This window comes from Varanus komodoensis, unplaced genomic scaffold (genome assembly GCF_004798865.1).
Source record: "Varanus komodoensis strain SLA01 unplaced genomic scaffold, ASM479886v1 scaffold103, whole genome shotgun sequence".
Classification (NCBI taxonomy): domain Eukaryota; kingdom Metazoa; phylum Chordata; class Lepidosauria; order Squamata; family Varanidae; genus Varanus; species Varanus komodoensis.
The window spans coordinates 538,740-559,095 of record NW_025335283.1 but is presented as its reverse complement, the minus strand read 5'-3'; the positions used below and the strand labels follow the sequence as shown (position 1 = coordinate 559,095).

The window sequence follows — 20,356 nt, the reverse complement described above, 5'->3', positions numbered from 1 at the left end:
AGGAAAGATGGGACAACCACGTGTTGGATATTACCTGGGCAGAGCTGGCTGGAGCTGCGGCTCAGACCAGATGGCCCAGGAGGGCCCTTCTGACTCACTGTGCTTCTATAATAAGCCAAATCCGAAGGCCAGTGAGTTAACATGAATAAAGTGCAGCCAGCTTAAAACAACAAGCTAGTGGGTATATTTAAATATAAAACTAGACTGGAACAGATAAAGAACTTACCTGTATGATTATCTCCCTTTATCATTTGCGTTACCCTGTAGTATAAATGTTACAAGAATCAAAGAATCCTCAGGAATCTGCTTCCTTGGCTTCCACTTTAAACCAAACATTGACACCTCATGGCTGAGAAAGGAAAACATGGCATGGTGTCGCTGCTGAGCACTAGCTGTGCATAAAGCGTGTGGCGGGGGGTGCAGTCCCCAGGGGCACAGCCAGGAAGCGGCCCGATTTACGACTAGTCTGCTGTCCCAACTCAGATCTCTTTTTCGGGCTTGTGCCAACAGTACTGGAAAAAACATTTTTCTGAAGCAATTTTTCCAAAATGGAATAATAACATGGGATTAAAGCAGCCCACACTTAAAACAACTTGAAATATTTCTCTTGCCTTCCATGGGAACTGCACTTGCCAGCTTGAGGAATGCCAGCAGCTGCATTTCTGGAAGCCCCTGTGCAGAAGCAGACACAGAGCGTGAACACCGTTCACAGTGCATGGAGAGGGTGATGCTTTTCCAAATGGGTTGTTTGGGGTATTAGGATATCTCGGGAGAGAGACACAGTAATTTCAGTCTCCCGGATATTCGTTGGGAGACTCACTCGGCAGTGACAGCCAGGTCACGTTGCTTCCTAGAGGCTATAGAGGGAGGGTTTTTCACACAGAGGGTCTGAGAGATGGTGGGGTGGGGGGACATGCTTGACTTGGTCTTGACCAACAGGGAGGACCTGATAGATGAGGTACAGATTAAGGGAGCTCTGGATGCGAGTGATCCCTCCATCCTCTGCTTTGAGATCAGGGGACTGGGGACGTGCAGCAGGTCGAGCACCAGAAGCTGGGACTTCAAGAGGGCCAACTTTGGCCAACTGAAGGCCAGACTGGGGAAAGTCTGAGGAGTTTTGGGATACACCAAAGCACTGTCCACTGCCATGTCGTGAGCAGGGCCAGCTGGAGCTGGGGTCAGACTAGATGGCCCGGGAGGCCGCTTCTGACTCGCCCCGTTTCTGTATTACGGCAACACAGCATTCTCACTGAGGACTAAATGGCACACAATGCTGCCTGAGTCACAGGTCCCATGAATCAAGTTTTGCCTCTGTGCAGCAGGGGCTGGGCACAGATTAGGAGTGGTAGGAACGGGACGGGGGGGGGGGGGTGTTTCTATCCTTTGCCCTCCCGCTGGAGAAAAAAATCCTCCCCCACAGAGCTTGCTGTTAGGCCCAGAAAGGAAGCTCCTGTTGGCACCATTCATGACGCAAACTCCTTACACCAAGAAAGCAGATCTGAGCCCTGTGTACCATAGGAATCCCTTGGAGACCTTGTTTGTGCGTGCCACTTAATGACTGGACCTGACATCCTCGAACAGACGGAGCTGCAGTGGAGACCCTCCTGCCCCAGGGTTCAGCAGCCTGGCGAGGCAGCTTCAGGCAGGGCGCGTGGCGGGGGGAGCAGGGAGCTGAAGCAGGCAACAGGCTCCTGCTCCGGGGCACCCAGTTCCCACTGGGGGGCAGAGCCTTGGCTGCCTCATGGTCTGCTCTGCATGCCCTGCCTAAACAGGCCGGTGAGGCAGAAGATGCTGCCCAGGAGACGCTTCTGCGGAGAATGATTTCGCCACGAGCCTTGATGGTGTTACAGCTGACCAGACAGGCTGGCTCTGTGGGTCCACAGAAGAGTGTTTCAGAAATCCATGATAGAAGGTGATTGTAATGGGAAGGTCCCGTTCCAGCCTTCTTTAGTGCACTCACACGAAGTCCTGTGATCTTCATTCTTTCCATTCCTTGCTTTACAATTCCCCGTTTGCCTTGATCCGTATGTTCTCAAGCCCCCGTCCCAGCTGGATATGCTGCACAGCACCAGGCCTCCCTTTCACTGCTGTGCGCGCCCGCCACTGGGCTCCCTTTCAGGCTGACCTCATGGCACCATGAGCGACGGCACCCCCTGACCTAGTCCTTTGCCCTTCTCCAGGAGCTCATAAAGGGCCTTCCAAGCACTTGCTCGGACCCACATTGGAGGTGGACGGCAGCAGGCACCTTAGGAGCTGAATGCGGCCCCCACCATTACACTGATCAGCCTGGGGTGGGGGAAATGGGCACGGTCTCTAGGCACCTGGTGGGTGTGAAATGTTCGCCTGCAATGCTGCCGCGTCACCAGGAGAGGGCGGCATTGAACAGAGAACTCTCTCCCCGGTTGTCTCAACTATCCCGAAGCATCCCTTCACTGCCAGCCAAGGCCGCGGCTGCAGCAGGTTGCAGTGGGAAACAAAGCACGCAACCCGCAGTGTGACACTGCCTGCTTAGCGCCTTGGTGTTGCATGCAAGCTTGACAGGTACGCACAGCGCCCCTTAGTTTGTGTACGCAGTGCCCCCACATCTGCGCACACAAGTAGTCAGATCCTGTTTGTGTGCATTGCATTGCACGGATACATGTATTTACTTGTTTGACATATTTAAGGATCATTTTCACATGGTTTTGACTCCAGCAGTTAATGAGTCTGGGCTTTTTTTAATGTTCAGTCAGAAGGACTTCAAAAGGTAATAATATGGCAGCAAAAGGGTTTGCAGATGGCTGCACAGTTGTTGTCTCATCTGCACTTTGCTTCAGGGTTGAAATGGTAATTAAGGAAGTTCTTGCAGACAAAACAGGTCCTGCCAGACAAACCTTGTGGAATTCTATGACAAGGTTTCGAGGTGGCTAGACGGAGGGGATGCAGTGGATGTGGTTCACCTGGATTACAGCAAGGCCTTTGGCAAAGTGCCCCATATTATATCCTCCTTGAGCAATTGAGTTTTGAGATAGACCAATGCACAGTCCGATGGATAGGGCACGGGTCCTCAAGCTACGGCCTGTGGGCTGGATCCAGCCCACCATGTCCATTTATCCAGCCCGCCTCAGAGGTTTTGGACTCCCTGCGCCTGCCGCTGCCGCTGCTGCCTCTGCCTGGCTTGCCACTGCCTTACTTGCTTGGAGAACATTTCAGACTCGCTCAGAGAAAACGGTCTCCAAGCAAGCAAGCCGCCACCTCGCCGCATGCGCCCACTCGCACCCCACCTTACCACCTTTCAACTGGCCCCCTGTTGAAAAAGTTAGAGGACCCCTGGATTAGGGCATGGTTGACTGTCTGAAAGCAGAGGGCAACCATTAGTGGAGAATCACCAGGATGGTGGCCAGTGACAAGCGGAGCCCCCCAGGGCTGTCCTGGGGTCGATCCTGTTTAATATTTTCATCAACAACATGGAATAAGGGGTGAACAGTCTGCTGATCAAATTCGCAGATGATACTAAAACTGGAGCAGTGGCCACAACTGAGGAGCAGGTACTCCAGATCTTTTTGGATCTATGGAAGTTGGCAGGAGACAACAGGATGGCGTTCAATGTGGAAAAGTGCAAGGTCTTGCACTTGGGGCACAGGAATGGGTGTCTTAAGTACAGGTTAGTGAACAAGTAGCTGGAGAGCAGCACTTGTGAAAGGGACCTCGGGGTGCAGGTTGACTGCAGGCTAAACATGAGCCAGCCGTGTGATGTGGTGGCCAAGAGAGCGAACAGCACCCTTGGTTGCATAGCCAGAAGCATGGCTTCTAGATCAAGAGAGGTATTACTACCACTCTACACGACTCTGGTGTGCCCGCAACTGGAGTATTGTGCTCAGTTCAGGGCTCCACATTACAGAAAGGATATAGCCAGGTTAGAGTCAGTGCAGTGTAGGGCCACAAGGTTGGTGGCCGGTTTGCAGGGAAAGCTGTATGAGGAGAGACTGGGGGAACTGGGTCTTTTCAGCCTGGAGGAGACTCATAGGCGATATGTTGGTGACATATAGCTACATAAGGGGATGTTGCGAGGAGGTGGGTAGAGGAAGGCAGGAAATGCTCCAACGGAGCAAAGCTCAGGGAACCAAGGTTCCATTTGGATGCCAGGACCCCAAGGGTGGAATGGGCTTCCACGGGAGGTGGTTGAGGCCCCATCGGTGCGGGTGCTCAAGAACAGGCTGGACATGCACGTGGCAGGCATGTAATGAGCGGAGCTGTCTGGAGCCAGGGGTCAGACTAGATGGCCCGGGAGACCCCTTCCGACTTGCTCAGATTCTTTGTTCCATTGCACTAGTTTGCTGCCAACTGCTGCTATAGCCCCAGTGCCACCTGATTGTGTACAATAAAATCAGCTTCCAAACAAGTGTACAATCCGTTCCTTCCAATAGGAGCTGCATGGGAGGCTCTGGCCCCCTCCTCACAGCCCCTTCCCAGAAGTGGGTCCTTAATTTTTGCCTCTGAGATGGAGAGCCGAGGTTGCAAGCTTTGCCGCAAGCAGCGTGACGAAAACAGGACGGGGGTTCCCTTTGCACCGAGGCCCAACTCTCGAATTCTTTCTGCTGCCCAGGACCACCGCTGGCGTGGGGCGGCTGCGCGTCGTGCCGGGGAAGGCGAGGCCGAAGAGGAGGCCCGGCTGCAGCCCGATGGGCCCGTGAAGGAAGCCGCAGCCCGGACTGACGAGACCTGGGCCGGGCTGCAACGGACGTCCTGGAGGGTTTTCACTCCTGGCTCTGCCGAAGTTGGAGGCGACTGGCCGGGCCGAAGGGGTCCCTCCGCACGCCCAGCCCGCTTCGCTAGAACGAAATGAACGAGGCAACGCGCGCGGGGGGGGGGGGGGCTCGCGCAGCCCCCGCCCCCGCCCCTTGGGAGGGTGTCCCTCCTTGGGTGATGATGTGATTCGAAATCTTACCGACATTGATGGAAGTGAGTCCGGCTTTTCAAAAAGCTGTTGAATAACTTCGGTATTTTCTAGCTGCCCCGGATGCTCTCCACTCGTTCAAGGGCGAGCCGCGTCGTGTGCGGCGGGGCTGGCTGCCTCCCCGGAAAGCGCGTTGCTCCGGCCGCCTCTGCCTCCCCGGGTCGAGGCAGGGAAGAGGCGGCGGCGCGGGGCAAGCGAACGTGCGCGGCCGGGCAGGTGCGGGGGCGCGGCGCCCTTCCGGCGGAGACGCTCCCCCTCCCCTCCCCTCCCCCCCTCCCCAGCGGCGCAGCCAGGCAGCGGGGCCGGGGCGCCCGGGCAGGGCTCCGGAGGGGGCGGGCGGGAGGCGCGCCCCGCGCCCCTCTGGCAGATCCGGCGCTGCTAATTGGCTTGGCTGCGGGCGCAGGCGGAGCGCGGGGCCCGGCGCGCTATAAAGCGGCGCGCGAACAATGCGCCTCGGTCCCGGCCGGGTCGCGCCGATCCGCGGGCCGGGCTCGCGCGAGTGGCGTCCGGCGGGGGCGCGCGCAGGATCCCGGGCCGCGACGCGACGCGGGGCAGCCGGCGAGGTCCCGCCGCGGAGGCCGCCGGGCCGGTGTCCCGGGAGGAAGCGCCGGGGCCGGGGCCGCTGTCCCGCGCACGGCTCGCCCGCCATGGAGCTGGGCCCGCCGGCGGCCGCCTTCTGCGCCCCCCACGAGCCGCCGGGCGAGGACTGGCCCCGCTCGGGCGCGGCCGGCGAGGACCCTTGGAAGAAGTTCGAGGCGCTGCTGCCCAGCCCGCCCCCCTCGCCCCTGCCGGGCCTCGCCGCCGCGGACGACGGCCTGCCGGAGCCCGGGGGGCTGCCGGGCAACCGCGGCGCCGTCGTGCTGCGGGACTGCATGTGGAGCGGCCTCTCGGGCCGCGAGCGCTGCGGCAGAGCCCCGGGCGAGCCGCTGGAAGCTGGGCTGGGCGGCCGGTGTGTGGCCCCGGGCGCCGTCTTCGCGTGGCCGGCCGGCGGGGCCACGGCGGCGGACAGCAAGATCCGCGCCTCGTCCGGCTCGGACAGCCAGAGCGACTCCGGTAAGGCTGCGCACAAACGGCCGCTGACCCGGAGGCGGCGGCGTGTCTGGCGCTGGCGGGCTCCGGGAGCGGGCGGCGTCCCCTGCTCGACGCCCCGCGGGCGGTTTGCAGCGCAGCCCTCGCCGCGCTGGGGGCGAGGACGGGAGTCGCGCTCCGGGTCCTCGGGGGAGGGGAAAGTGTCGGGGGAGGCGGCCCAGGTCTGCGCAGGAGTCCGCGGCCGTGAGGAAGTGAGTTCTCACAGCGGCAGCCCGCCGCTCGCCTCCCGAGCCTCGCAGCGCTGGCCCGGCCCGGCCCCTGCGCTTCCTACAGACCGTGCGATCTAGCCCCGTCCAGCCGGTGGGAGGGCTAATGCGGGGCCCCGAGGAGCGGAGGGGACACTCGGCAGGGGTGCGGGAGGGCCCCGAGGAGCGGCGCCTTCCCTGGTGCTCCCGCGGCCGCGGGGCGTTTCTCGCTGCGCTGCTCGGCTCGGTCGCGCGATCAGGAAGCGGAGCGGCCGGCGCGGCGGCGCCCGGGCGGGCCGACATGGCTCGCGTTTGGGCCCTCGCAAACTTCCGCGGGCCGCCCGCTTGCCCTGTGCGCGCGGCGAGTAAAGGCTCCGCGAGGAGCGGGCCGGTCCGGGCCGGGCCGGGCAGGAGGTGCGGCGGTTCGGACCCGCTCTGCGCCCGGGGAGGGAGCCCGCGCAGAAGGCCTGCCGGGGAGGGCGCGTTCCTGTGGACCTGCCCAGGACAGCGTAGCATTCCTCGGGAGCAGCAAGGGGCGCCTGCTCGGGTGCGGCCACCCGCGGCGGGTCCCCGTGGCCAAGGACCCGGAGCCTCTCTGGTGGGGGAGGGGAGTGTGCAGACGGACCCCGTGCCCCAACCGGCGCCCCCACTGCAATGATGGCGCTCCGCCTCCGGCGTGGTGTGTGGAGGTCCACCGCCAAGGGTTTGGGACGGCAGTGCCCATCATCCCCAGCCGGGCTGGGCACAGTGGGGCTTGTCGTCCACAGCGGGGGGCACAGGCTGGTGCGAGCGGCCTGCCACGGTCTGCGGAGAGGCCTTGGCTTTGCCGCCCGACGCCTCTTCCCTTGGGAACCCGCGGGGGATGCCCGCTTCCTCCTCCCTGGCGCAGCCCATTCGGGTCCCCGGCCGGTACCATTCCGCTCGCCCAGCCTCCCGCTTGGCCGCCCCGACCAGGGATGCCCGAGCGCACCAGCAGCACGGGCGCGTCGGGGGTCGGCGCGGCTTGCCTGCCGCTGGGCAGGGAGGGCGGAATGAGTGCGGCGAGCAGCGCCCCAGCCCAGGCTGGGAGTCGAACTGCCGCGCGGCGCGGCGCGGCGCCCCGTCCCGGTCTGGGTCGTGCTGTTGCGAGGCAGCGGCGCAAGGCAGCCCTGCTGAGCGTGCCTGGGGCGCAGAGACAGATTGGTCTGCGGTCTCTGCGCTGGGATGGGCAGGTGCTGAGGAGCTTAATCCGAATCGGCCGGGGGCGGGGCTGCTACTGACTGAAGGGATCGTGCTGACCACCCGCCTCCTTCCGCGAATGTCGCTTTTCGGCGGCAGCCTTTTTCCTGGGACAAAAGGCAACAGATGCGAGTGGATGGGGGCCCCGTCGCCGAGGAGGGGCGAGCCTCGACGGATGGGGGCGCTGGCGGAGGCATTTCGGGGCTGCCCTGTTGCTGGGACACCTGGAGCCCGCTGGGCGCACGACTTTGCCTTTTTAGTTAACGGGGAAACTGTGGCTCTGGAAGAACAAGCGGCCCAAACCTTTGCTTCTTTTAAGGATTCTGCGCTGCTTTTCAGAGGAGCACAACCCATCCAGTCCAAACTGAGGGCACAGCAAAACAGCCTCTGGTGAAACTCCAAGGCAAGGCTGTCTGCTTCCTCTAAACCGAAGGCGTGCGCTAGCGCAGAGGCTGGAGGAATGTGGGGTGACCCTGTTGTGAAGCGCTGCCCGAGGCAGGAGGCTTTCCCTCCAGAACTCCAGGCAAGGAGCGGGGCAGGGGCCCTCCATGCAGCCGCTGCCTCCTTTCCATTGCCGCTAACTGGCTGGGGCAGCAGCGCCCTCCCCCCTGTATGGTCAGGAGTTCTCCTCTTTGTAAGATGGACGGCACTCCCCAACTCTTGAGCAGGATGGCCGTGAAAGTGTGTAAGTGGGGGGAAGCCTATGCAAAGAGGAGGCTCCTCGATCTGTGACAGCACTGAGGAAGTGTTGTGCTTTCTTCTGTTGCCTGCGCGAATTGCCCCTCCCGCCGTGTGCCTCCTGGCGCAGGTCTCTTTGAGCAGGTGCAGGGGCTGGTGATCCGTTTCACAACGAAGGCCGGTGGACCGTGCCGTGCAAGGGCTGCGTGTTCCGGGCGGCCCGTGGGGGACTGGCTGTCTGGAATCGGGCTGCGGAAGGCGAGCATCTGTGCCAGCCTGCACCAGTTCACGCCCGTGTGCACTTCCACGAGGCCACGGCTTGGGCATTCTTGTGCAGGGGCTTCCATGGGGCAGTTGCCGAGCAGCTCCCCTGCCTGTTCAGACCCGTCTCACTCTGGGGCTGGCCAACCACGGGCTGCCTTGGTTCCCTGGCAGTGTGGTTCGGGGGTTTTGGAGAAGGGCGGCAGAGTCCGTGCGCCCTCTGGCAAGAGTCTCCAGGGAAGCAGCAGCAACCTGCCGGCCATCGCTTCCTTAAGGCATTTCACTGCCTTTTCGGTCGTGAAGGGCACTGAGTGCTGCACCACCCAGAGCAGGTGGGAGAATGCCGAACGTACGCACGTGAGAAAGGCTGGAGGCCTGTTTTGTCCAAAGGTGCCTCCCGTTCCTTGGGAGGAAGGCGGTGCTGCACAGCTGCCCCCAGTCTGCTCCTAGGAGCATCTTGCAGTGGCAGCGCTTGTGCCTGGAAGAGCCAGGCTGCCTGTCCTCTGGGGCAGGAAAAGAAAAGAATTGCTCTTGGCCAGGAAAGCATTTACCCCCATCCAGATGACCATTCCTTGTTCGTAGCCCCTGCTCAGGGTCCCTGCCTTGATCCTGTGAGTTGTGAGCCCCCTTTGAGCCCTGCCCTTCCCCTTAAACTGTTCTTCCCAAGAGCCCAGCCAGTGTGCCTGAAGGACAAATGCTGGATGCCTTTTGGTCCATCCCCCGCTTCTGTGCCTTTCAAGGGCCTTTTCTGCTCCACTCCCCCTCCTCTTCAGTACCCTGCATGGGGCCCGGAGGCCCTCTCCTCTCGCTGGGGGGGGGGGGGGGGGGGGGGGGGGGGAAGGAGAGCAGGATTTACTGCTTGTGAAAAGGAGCATATCCCTGAAGTGCAAAGCAGGAGGGACAAAGGGCATCTCCCCACAGCCTCCCACTTCTTTCATTTACAATTCCAATGGGCCCTGGGGGAGCTTGATTGAGCATTCTAGCGGTTGTGTCATTTGCCCCCAATCCTTTGGCTGGGGGTGGCCAGTGGAGGAACATCGTGGTGCTCTGACCTTTTGTTCCTCCCTCCCAGGGGCCTTGGAAGGCCCCCACTCCAGAAACACCAGGGCGGACTTGCAGGGCAAGTGAAACTGCCAAGCCTCTCTTGGGCAGCAATTAAGTTTGTTTGTTTTTTATTTATTTAAAACGTCTGTGTGCCGTCCTTTATGCATGGCATCTCAGGGTGGCTTACAGTCATTACAGTCATTCCGTTGACTCGAGCAAGCTTTGATGGCACCGTGTTGGCTGTGGGACACAACAGATGAGGCTTGCAGCCCTTCCAGTGACTGCAGAGGGTGAAGGATGCACCTTTGCCTTCAAGAATAATGCCACTGAATTGGGTCATTGACTTCCAACTTTGGGCTGAAAGGCAGTGATTTACCTGAAAGTTGCTTAGTGATTCCAGCTGAGAAATAAGCACATCGGGATCTACTGGAGGAAAAGGGTGGAAAAGGTTTCATGGCAAAGGCAGCTCACCCTCAGGGACTCGGGAGGGCAAAGACAAGAGTGAGTTGGCAAGGCTAGGCTAGGCTAGGCTGTCGAGGCTTACTGTGATCCAAGGGTACATCTTATCCACACCTATAAAATGAGCATCACTTAGTGGCTTTTGACATGTGTTGTCTCAGACGTAGGCGAGACAGGAGGAGGAGGAGGAAAACAAGCAAACTGGAGATTACAAAGAAGTTGCCTTCCTAGTGAATGACTCAAGCAATATCACTGGCTCTGACCCCCCACACATACACACAATTCTTGCTGGCATGATCACAGCCCCCTAACTTCTGAAACATGCCCAAGCCTAGAATTTGAGGGTGCCCTGACCCACAGTGGGGTAGGAAAAGGTCACAAGTCTGCCCTGGCATGACAAGCGAGCAGCCTAGCAAATATCACTGCAGATTAGTTAACTCGCAACAGTTTATGTTGGTAAACTACTTTGAAACTCTCTACTTCAGGAAACCTGGCCCAATTTTTAAAAAGAGGTAGTGTGCGGTGCCTTGGAAGGGAAAACCTGATTCCCCTGGACACCTGGGCACTTCTCAGCTGTTCTTCTCTGCACGAGGGCCCTTGCCTGTACATGTGGGGGGGGGCCGGGGGCCATGACCCTGTTCTGCTGGTGTCCCTCAAGGTGCCACGTTGCCTGGCCGGTTGTAGCAGGGGCTGCCCCACCAGGGGAGGGGGGGCAGCAGAGGGCTGGGGCAGGGGGGGACGCCTGTGGGGAAATATTCACCCAGGAGAAAGGCCGCTGTCCTCAGGAGGCTTCAGCAGATTATCTTCTCTTTTGGGGGGAGCGCCCGTTTCCTCTGGCGTCCCTGGTAAGGAGGGAGGTAGCCCCCGTCCCCTGGCACGGTGCTCCAAAACAGCCCCCTGCATGCAAGGGAGTGGGGAGCCAGCTGCGGCTGTTGACAGCTACTAGTCGTTAAAAGGAGGCATTTAATGGACTTCCAATGCGCCCGTCTGGGCTATAACTGTGCAAATAAAATGATACATAAAATGATTATAGTACATTATAATGCTGAAACGACATTGAAACCTTCCTCCATAATTTAACTGCTCAAATTCGAAAGGCATGTCTTAGCTGCTTCCCCCAGAGCCAAGTCTGAGTTCTGGAGGAGGACCCCGCCATAGCCCGGAAGGGGAGCCACCAGCGGGCCTGCCCAGCTTGCCCGCCAGGTGGCCTGCTGCGGTGGGGAGTGTCCTCAGAGGGCCCCTCCACAAGGTCTTCCTAAGGCAAGGTCATCCGGCACCAAGAGCTCCCATGGCCTGGCCCAGTGCTGTGGACTGAGCCAAGGACTGGCCGCCGGCGCAGAGCTGCTGGTCCGGGTTGCTGTACTCGTGGCAGCGGGTGCCAGTTGAAACTCCAGACACACCACACGGGTTGCTCTGCGGGCAGCCGTGTGTTGTAATAGTCCAGCTGCAATGAATTGCCCGATTTCGGAAGGCTTGCAGCTGGTGCACAGGAGGCTTGCTTCCTGGCACCACCAGAGCACCCAGGGACAACGTGGGGTCAGGGAGCGCTCCTGAGACACAGCTCTGGCCTTCTGGGGAAATCCCAAGCCTTTCCAATCCCCTTGCCAATCAGCACGACTGTCCTTCCCATTATGGGACCTGGGCACCGTTTAAGGGCATTCAGCCCTTCTTCAGAGGCAGGTGATGAGCAGAGTTGAGCCCCATGACTGAAGAGGTCCAGACAGCCTCTCCCAGCGGCTTCATGCGTAAACTACATAGCAGGGAAACAAGGTGTGGGGCAGCACAGGCCAATGGCTGTGATGCTCAGCACCAGACAAAGCATCGGAACCGCTGCTATGGGGGCCCCCGAAGCCCCCCAGCTGATCCTGGTTGGTAGTGCTGAAAGCCACTGAGGAGTCTAGGAAACCGACCAGGCTGGTCCTCCACCTAAGCCCCACATCCAATTCTGGTTGTAGGTCATCCACCAAGGTGAGCCAAGCAGTCCCAAATGCCAGGCAAAGGGGACAGAAGGCTCCGGAGTTCATTGCATGTGACAGAAATGGGTCAAGACTGAACTGGCATCATCCAGAGGGGCCTGAGCTGTGCCTGGGGACGCACCTGTCTTGCACCTGCTTCTGGTTTCTGTCCGGCTTCCCATTAGCACGTGTGGCCAGTTGTGGAAACAAAACCCCGGGCTGTCGGTGCCTTCGCTCAGGCCCAGCAGGTCGCCAAAGCCCTTTGCTGTGGTCTCTCAGCCCAGCCGTGGCGGCTTATGTTCCTCTACAGAACATTCTAGACCAAGTGTCCTTTTGGCAGGAGCCCTTCCCCCACACCCTCCTGGCTGCCTCTCGCTTCCTCCTTTTCCACCACAGCAGTGAGCAGCATCTGGCCTGTTCCCTCCCTCAAGAAGAAGGTTTTGGCTGCTTCCTGCTTTCCTTCCCTTTCCTTCCTGCCCTCAGAAGCACTAAGCAGAGCTTTTCTTTTCCCTTCTTCTAGGCTGTCTTCTCTGAGTCTCTTCCCTGTTCTTGCTTTGCCCCTGAGGGACGGATGGCCGCCAGTGCTGTCTTCAAAACCTGCTGCTGCAGCGGGAAGATCCTGCCAGGGTGCTTTCTGTGTCTCAGAGATGCCGACAGAAAGCATTTTTGCTCCTGTTGCAAGGCCTGTGCTAAACAGGCCAGGGCAGATAGGTTTCCAACCCTGCTCCAAGAACTAGCCATAAAGCTGGCAGACTTGGTAGTACAAAACTGGCCCATGCACCGCCCCTTCCCCGCCAACCATCTGCCACGGGCGGCCTCTGCCCCTCGGCTGCCCTCAGGAGGATGCAGCCACCCAGCTTGCCCCTCTGGGGGCATCCACACCTGGGCAGGCCACTGCAGGGCCTGCTGTGGCTGCCAGTGTCACCGTCTTGGGCCGCGCCACACCCACGCTGCAGAAGCGGCTTCTTCTGCGCGCTCCGGTGGGAAAGGGAATGGTCGCTGGACCTTCTGAAAGCGGGGGTTGCTGGCCGCTTCTGGAACAGTGATAACTGCCCCCAAGGGGAGTCGTTCTAAGGCAGGACTGCTTGCAGACGCTACTTCAAAACTGGTGTGTGAGCCTGACTCAGGTTATGCCCTGGAACCTGGCATAGGCTCTCGGCCACCCCGCTGTGCTCCTCCAGGGCCATTTGGGGTGCCCGGCACAACTCTTCAGCTCCTTGTGCGGCTTCGCATGCGGCACTGGTCTGAACGAGACACTGGGAAGCTGCTCCGTGGGGAGGCCAGGCGGTCCGGGGGGCAGGCGTGACCTGCCGCAACAGTGCCCTGCAAAGCCCTGCGACCGCAGGCCTCTTCCACAGACAGGCTCTGCCTCCCCACACCCTCCGCCCCACTCACAGCGCATGTTTTGTCACCTGTGGAGCGGTGGGAGCAGCTGGAGACTGCAAGAGTGTCACGGGCTCTTTTGTGTCCCCTGTTTTGTGCAGAAGGAGAGGAAATTGATGTAGTGACTGTGGAGAAGCGGCAGGCACTCAGCGTGAGGAAGCCGGTCACCATCACGGTCCGGGCAGCCCCCTCGGATCCCTGCACAAAGCACTTTCACCTATCCATCCACCAGCAGCAGCACAACTATGCTGCCCGCTCCCCTTCGGAGGTCCGTCCCCAGGAGGGGCCCTTGGAGAAAGGCACCCAGCGGGACGCAGAGGAGGAGGAGGAGGGCAGTGGTGCTGATGCCCACAGCAATGGCAGTGCACAGTCGCTGGGGCGAGTGGTGGAGAGCTTCTCTCTGGAACCTGTCCTCCCAAAAGCTGGGAGTGCCCCCAGCTCCGATACCGAGGATGTGAGCAAGCGGAGGAACCATAACTACCTGGAGCGCAAGCGGCGCAATGACCTTCGCTCCCGTTTCCTGGCACTGCGGGACCAGGTGCCTGGCCTCGCCGCCTGCCCCAAAACCCCCAAGGTGGTCATTCTGAGCAAAGCATCGGAGTACCTGCAGTCCCTGCTTTCTGCGGAACAGCAGATGGTGGCAGAGAAGCAGCTGCTGAAATTGCATCGGCTGCAGCTGCTGAAACAGATTTCACACCTGAAGGGTGTGCGTTAGCTGGCAAGGATGCCGAGCAGCTTTCCTGTCCGTTCTGCACTTTCTGGGGGTTTCCACTTGTGGACTCTGAAACTGCAGCTCCCCAAGGCACACCTGCAGCTTGTTCTCAGTCTTCTCCCACTACCTGCCACTCTGATGCATTCCACCATGGTTCCCTTTTCCAGCGGATGCGAAGGAATGCACTTCTTGTAGGTGTGTGGGTCTTGCGGGGCTGAACTGCCGAGATTGCGGCTCCTGGGCGAGCCAACAGTGCTCCGTTTGGACTGAGAACCGCACAGCCGGCGTGTGTTTCCAGACCAGCAGGGCACATGTGGCAAGACTGCTCCTTCTTGAGAGAAGCAGGTGCTTCACAGGGGGTCTGTCATCCATGCCTCTCAAGTCAGGCACAAGGATGGTTCTTCCTCCTCAGTCCAGAGGGGCTTCTTCTGCCCTGCCCTCAAGGCCTTTTTGTAAAGGCATGACCACAGGTGTTTCAGCGGGCCACCCCTCCTTCCTGCCACTGTTTCCCATGTTCTCTTTGTTCCCTGCACCCTAGCTCCTGTTTTCCATTTGGGCTCCCTTCCCTTCCTAGGCCTGGTTAGAGGTGGATTTTGAGGCTTCCCAGAACAAATTCCCAGCTGATGGGGCCCCATGTGCCATGTGGCTGGACTTCCACTTGGCCCCTCTTCAGGGGAGGCCTGAATCTGCCACCTGAGGGGTGGGGGGACCTTCCTTTTAGGCCTGTTGGGTGTCTGCTTTTTAACAAACACCACGGCTGAAGCTTCTTCACTGGAAATGCACTGGGGTCACCTTGGATTTGATTTACCTCATTCTTATTTTTCCACATACAATAGACTCCCTTACCTTGGTTTTGCATATCCTACAACCCATTGTTGTGGCTGCCTCATTCTTTATACTGGATGGCTTTTAAAAATATATATATGCTGTATTTTTGTACTTTTTTAGAAGTTATTTTGTAAAAAAAAAGTCTGTTTTCTCTCCCTCCTTTTTATTATACAGAGACTTTCCCCTTTAAGCAGCTGCTCTGACTACCCCTGTTCCAGCAGGTACAGGACAGGTTTGGGAGTACTGGAATTTTTTATGAGGTCAAGGGCTGGTCCCTGCTTCTAAGTTCCAAGCAGCAGTGGTGAGCACAGCAGAAGTGTTGGTGTGTATTTGATGATGATGATGAGGATGATTTTGCAGGGGGGAGCACTTTTCCTAAGGAGGAATCCCAACATTTCAAATGTCCCATACAAAATTTCTGCTGAGGGGTTTGGAGCTGCTAATTCTAACAGTTTTGAAAGGCTTCCCTTTCCAAGCACACACACACTTGGTTCTTTAAACAAAAGAGCTGCAATAATATATTGGGTATGTGTGTACACAACCTTACAAAGGTTCACTCATTACTAAGGTCGGCGGTGTTGGGTGTGGGGTGTTACTGCCAAGAAATGGTGTACAGGATTGGAGCTTTGCTGTTTTCCATGCCCTCAAGTTATCTCTGACTATGGGGACCCTACGGATGAGTGGAAGCCCTCCAGCACGTCCAAGGCAGACCCGCTCAGCGCTCGGAAACCCGAGCCTGTGGCTTCCTTTATGAGATTGGGCCATGCGATTGTTGGTTGGAAGCTTTAGCCCACGCCTAAGGAGGAGTCCACAGAAAGAACAGATCTGCATTGCTCAGCGTCACTGACCATGAGCCAGAAGAACTGTGGACGGAAACCACAGATAATTATTAGATCATTTCTGCAGCAACAAGGAAGAAAGCCTGGCTGGATGACCGGAGATATTCACCGTTGCAAAGGACAGGCCAGAAGCAGAAGGTGATAGAAATAATCCTGAATGCAACTCTTCCGCAACTATCACACAGGGACAAAAAGAACTATGCCAATGACTGGTGCAAAGAAAAAGAACAATGAAAGGCAGAAAATGAGACCTTTTCCAAAAGATTGAAGAAATCAGAGGGAAATTCAAACATAGAGCAGGAATGCTGAAAGACAAACAAGGGAACATACTGTCTGACCAGGAGAAAATCAAGAGAAGTGGAAAGAATATATCGAACTATACAGAAATGATGAAAGGATGGCAGTCAAAGCAGAATCCTACGAAGAAGAGCCTGCAATATTGCATTGTGGAGTGAAAGGTGCTCTGAAGGGACTGGCAAAGAACACAGCAGCTGGAGCAGACAGGGCACCAACACAGCTATTCCAAGCAGCAGAAAACGAAACCCTGACCAAAGATTTGGAAAACCAACACTGGCCTTCAATATACATTCCAGTCTCCAAGAAAGGCGAGGCAGGAGTGTGTGGCAGGCAGAGGACCCTTGCAGCAACCTCCCGCACGCGCAAACTGAGGCTCAAGCGATGCACCATGGAGTCCTGCCCTGCCTGGAGCAGGACATGCTGGCTGGGTCCTGACGCGGTGGAGGCATTCAGGAGCGTATTGCAGGTATATGCTGGCTGTGGGAGCACACCAGAGGAGAAGATGACCTTGCTGCATGACCCGTTCCATGGACAAGAAGCTACAGTTGGGACGGAACAAGGAGCAGCAGAATGTTTTCCACAGGCAAAGGTGTCAGACAAGGATGTATTTTTATCTCCCTATCTGTTCAATCTGTATGCAAGACATATCCTTAAAAAGCTGAATTAAAATCAGGGGAAGGAGTGAAAATGGACAAAAGAAACGTCACTAATTGAAGGTATACAGGTGATACCATACACCTGGCAGAAAGCAGCAATGACTTGAAACGACTCCTGATGAACGTGAAAGGAAGTGTAAAAGCAGGCCTGCAACTGAACATTCAGTAAACTGAAATCATGTTGACGGGAGAACTTTACTCTTAATAACAAAGAAGCTGAACTTGCGAAAGATTGCACCTGCCACTGAAGACGGAGAATTGGAAGGGCAGTGCTGGAGGAACCGGGAAAGACCATCCGGCGTAAGCACGTTCCCCTGGGGACCAAGGCCAGGATCACCCACACTCCCGATCCCAGTCCGTGGGCGGGAAAGCTGGGCAGTGAGGAAGGCTGACAGGAGGGAAATGGACGCGTTCAGAACTTGGTGCTGGAGGAGAGAGCTTGGCGAATACCCTGGACCGACAGAAGACAAGCAGGGCGGCCCTAGAGCAAATCAAGCCAGAGCTTCCCCTGGAAGCAGAAACGACAGTGAGGCTGTCATACTTCAGGCGTTTCACAAGAAGGCGAGACTCCCTGGAGAAGACCATCACGCCAGGGAAAGTGGAAGGCAGAAAGGCAAGGCGAGGCCAAAGATGAGGTGGATGGACGCCAGAAAGGAAGCCGCAGCCTCAGACTTGAAGAGCGCTGCAGGGCTGTCCGGACAAGTCACTGGAGGGGTTTCATTCATGGGGTCACCATCGGCTGAAGACCATGTGACGGTGCAGAGCAACAGCAAGGAGAAGGCACCGCCGGTTCTTGCTGTGGGTTGCAGCCCTGCAGGTGTTCCCTGAGCCGGCCGGCTGGCCTCTCCTCCCACGTGCTGTGCTCCCTGCTTCTCTCAGGCAATGGCGGGTGGCCCCTTGGCACTGGACTCCTGCGCTGCAGCAGTGGCGAGCGCACGCATCCGCTGACCGGCCCAGGAAAGGTCTGGACCGGGTGGCCAGCCCACGAGCACTTTCTGTTTTATCTCATGCCTCTTCAATAAATCAATTGCAAAAAGGCCGGCACTTGTCTTGTGTGGATTGTAATGCTTGTCATCTGAGGGGCACCCTCTTCTCGTGAGCAGACCTGAGAGGGCTGCAGGCTGGGAAAAATGGGTCTTCTTTTGGGAAAGGAAAGCTGCAGGCCAGACATGACCCAGAAGGAGAGCCAGTTGCCTGGAAGTGAAAGAGCCTGGGCATGCATGATGGGGGGGGGTCTTTGCTGCTTGGGGTGTGTGGGGGCTGTAGCTATGGCTTCGGGGGACTGTGTGAACACCCAGTCCTCTTGGGATTGTAAAATACTTCAGCAAGGCTACATATTTTTGTACTAAGAACATTCAGAAAGGTGAGATTATGTCTTACTTGTAGAATTGGTTCTTTGCTAGTTCTAAGGAGACCATGCAAAGGCCTGGGACTCAGTATCCCCAAACATCTGGAACTCCTGTTCCTCTTCCTCCCTGCAAGTAGCTCACTCTTCATTGGGCACTATGGTTTTGGCAGTGCAACCATGCAGCTTTTCTCTATGGTAGGAATTGATGTACTGTGTGCACACCTGCCCCAGAGAATGGATCTGGCTTTCTCTATCAAGCTTTCCTTTCTGTGCTTGTTTTCCCCTTGCAATCAATGTGCAAATATACGGAGGTGTAATTGCCTCCAGTGTAAGGTAGGTGACTCATGTACCCATTTTGCAGACGGAGGTATAAAAACCAATAGATTGTGTCCCTGAGCCACCCAGTGATAGAACTGAAATTGGGAACCAGAGTGAAATACTGTCCTGTTATTTATGTATTTACAAGATTTATGCATGGCTCCATAGTTCAGCCTGGAGATTTCCGAGCAGTGAAGAATAAAGCTAAAATAGAGATCTGTTTTGATCTACCACTATAACCCCACCAGCACCTACCAACATCAGCAGGCAAGATCATGGGGGCCCTTGAGATGCTTTGGGCTCAAGTTCTTGTGTGCTCAAGTTCCTGCCCCTGCTTTGCGTGGACACACCAGGGACCGACCCTGCAGACTGGGCTGGATCTACCCCACACAGGCCACGGACCCACAGACCTTCCACAAGCTACGGGAGACCCCTAACCGCCTCGAACCCAACACAGGCCCTCCAAAGTATCACTCCAGATCAGTTCAGGCTTGATTTTTTCCTCCATGACGTCCGGCTTCTTTGATAATCTTCTAGGGAAGCCTTCTCCCTCCCAGCTTTGTTTTGAACATGGGAGAGTAAAAGCATCGTAAGACTGCAGTGCTGAAAAGTGGCAGGGAGGGTGGATAAATGTGCCAGTGTAGCTGAGGATGCTATAATCGCACCTCCAATGAGATTGCCGCTTTCCAATGGGGATCTCTGCTCTCTGTTGCTATAGCAAAATGTGTGTGTTGCTAGGAGAAAAGTCATCTTCCTTTCCTTCTGTTGCCGTGGAAGAAAATCGTGGACTCCTGTTACCTAGGCAATAGGCTTCATCACCCTGGTAACTGCTGCCCCCATCCTTTTCCTTCCCCATTCATTGCTGTTGCTACAGTAACCATTCCTTTCTCCTTGCTTTTGGTCACAAGTTCATCTCTTTCTCCTTCTCCAGGGCATCTGCTCCCACCCGCTTGCCCGGCGATTCTCCCCCTCCTTTTCCTAACTTGCCATCAGCGCCCCCTCCTGCTCCTGCACGTGGCTGCGCTCCCCCGCTGCATGGCCACCACACGCCGACACGACCTGCAGGCAGGGAGATGCGCAGCTCTCCCGCCCCGACAAAAGGGGAGCGCGGCTTTCCAGGCCTGGCCAGGCGCAAGGAGCGGGGCGCACGCTGGGCACAAGCACCTCTTTTCCCAAAGAGCCCGATGAACAGCTCGGCTCATCTGGCAAAGGCTTCTGCGTTCCGCACGATTCCATAAGGAGCCTCCCATCCAGACCCGGGAAAGGCAGCCTGGCAGTCCAGCCAGGAGGCAAGAAAGAGGATTTCTTGTCCCTGGGAGAAAACGCAAGCCAGGGAGCCCCGTTCCAAGCTGGGGGCTCGAAGGCTACTAGATAGGCTCCTCCAGCCCTCGGTGAGCAGCTCCCCATGCCCCCGCCCCCCCCCCCGCCAGATTACCCAGTGTAATCAAGCCCAAACCACTTGGCCCTGAAGCCCAGGGGGCCCTCCCGTTCATAACCAGCATCCAGTCCTAAGTGATGCGGACAGAACTGCACTCCGTCAAGCCGCAAACGCTGCAGGCTGCGTAAACATGCCAGGTCTCGTCTCCTCTCGCTCCTCGCGCCCTTGTCCTTATTTTCTAAGTTTCACTGTTTTACTTGACTTTGTGGTTTTGAATCTTGATGCCCTGGGAAGGCTTCCCTTGGAAAAGCCCCTCGCCGCTCGCTCTGCGCAAGAACCGCGGCCCACTGCGATCCCGGGCCCGGCCTTGCAAAGGCGCTGCACCCGGGACCTGTGGCTACAGGTGCCTCGACTTCCCGGCCCGGCCTGGCACAGCAGCGCCCCGCAGGGCAATTCTCGCACCTGGCAAAGGAGGCGCCCCTCCGCGTTTGCTCCGCGGCCCCCTCCCACTCGCGGCGTTTCCAGCAGGAAGGCGCCTGGGGGACGTGCCTGCCCTCAGCACGTGGCGCCCCTGCCTGCACCCGGGGCCGAGCTCCAGGCCTGCCGCGATAAGCAAGCCCGGCAACATTTCCCGCACCAGCGGCGGGCAGCGCGGCGCCGTGCCGGACGGACGGACGGACGTTGAGCACGTGCAGAGCGCTTTCTCGGAACGGCGAGGCGGGAGGCCGATTTGCGCGGCGGGCGGGGCCGGCAGGCCGGTCCTTCCGCCCTG

The 20,356-nt window shown here is 57.9% G+C and overlaps 1 protein-coding gene across 1 annotated transcript; it reads left to right on the top strand.

Moving 5' to 3' along the window:
- Positions 1 to 5,382: 5,382 nt before the first annotated feature.
- Positions 5,383 to 13,923, top strand: MYCL (MYCL proto-oncogene, bHLH transcription factor). The gene is made up of 2 exons (XM_044419474.1): positions 5,383 to 5,989; positions 13,310 to 13,923. The coding sequence occupies exons 1-2, from the start codon at positions 5,383 to 5,385 to the stop codon at positions 13,921 to 13,923; spliced, it is 1,221 nt and encodes a 406-aa protein (XP_044275409.1).
- The last annotated feature ends 6,433 nt before the right edge of the window (positions 13,924 to 20,356 follow it).

Bases quoted from the DNA above. Each gene is read 5' to 3' on its own strand.
- MYCL (XM_044419474.1), top strand. From the start codon at position 5,383: ATGCGCCTCGGTCCCGGCCGGGTCGCGCCGATCCGCGGGCCGGGCTCG. The intron at 5,990-13,309 runs GTAAGGCTGCGC...TGTTTTGTGCAG, and splicing joins GGACAGCCAGAGCGACTCCG to AAGGAGAGGAAATTGATGTA.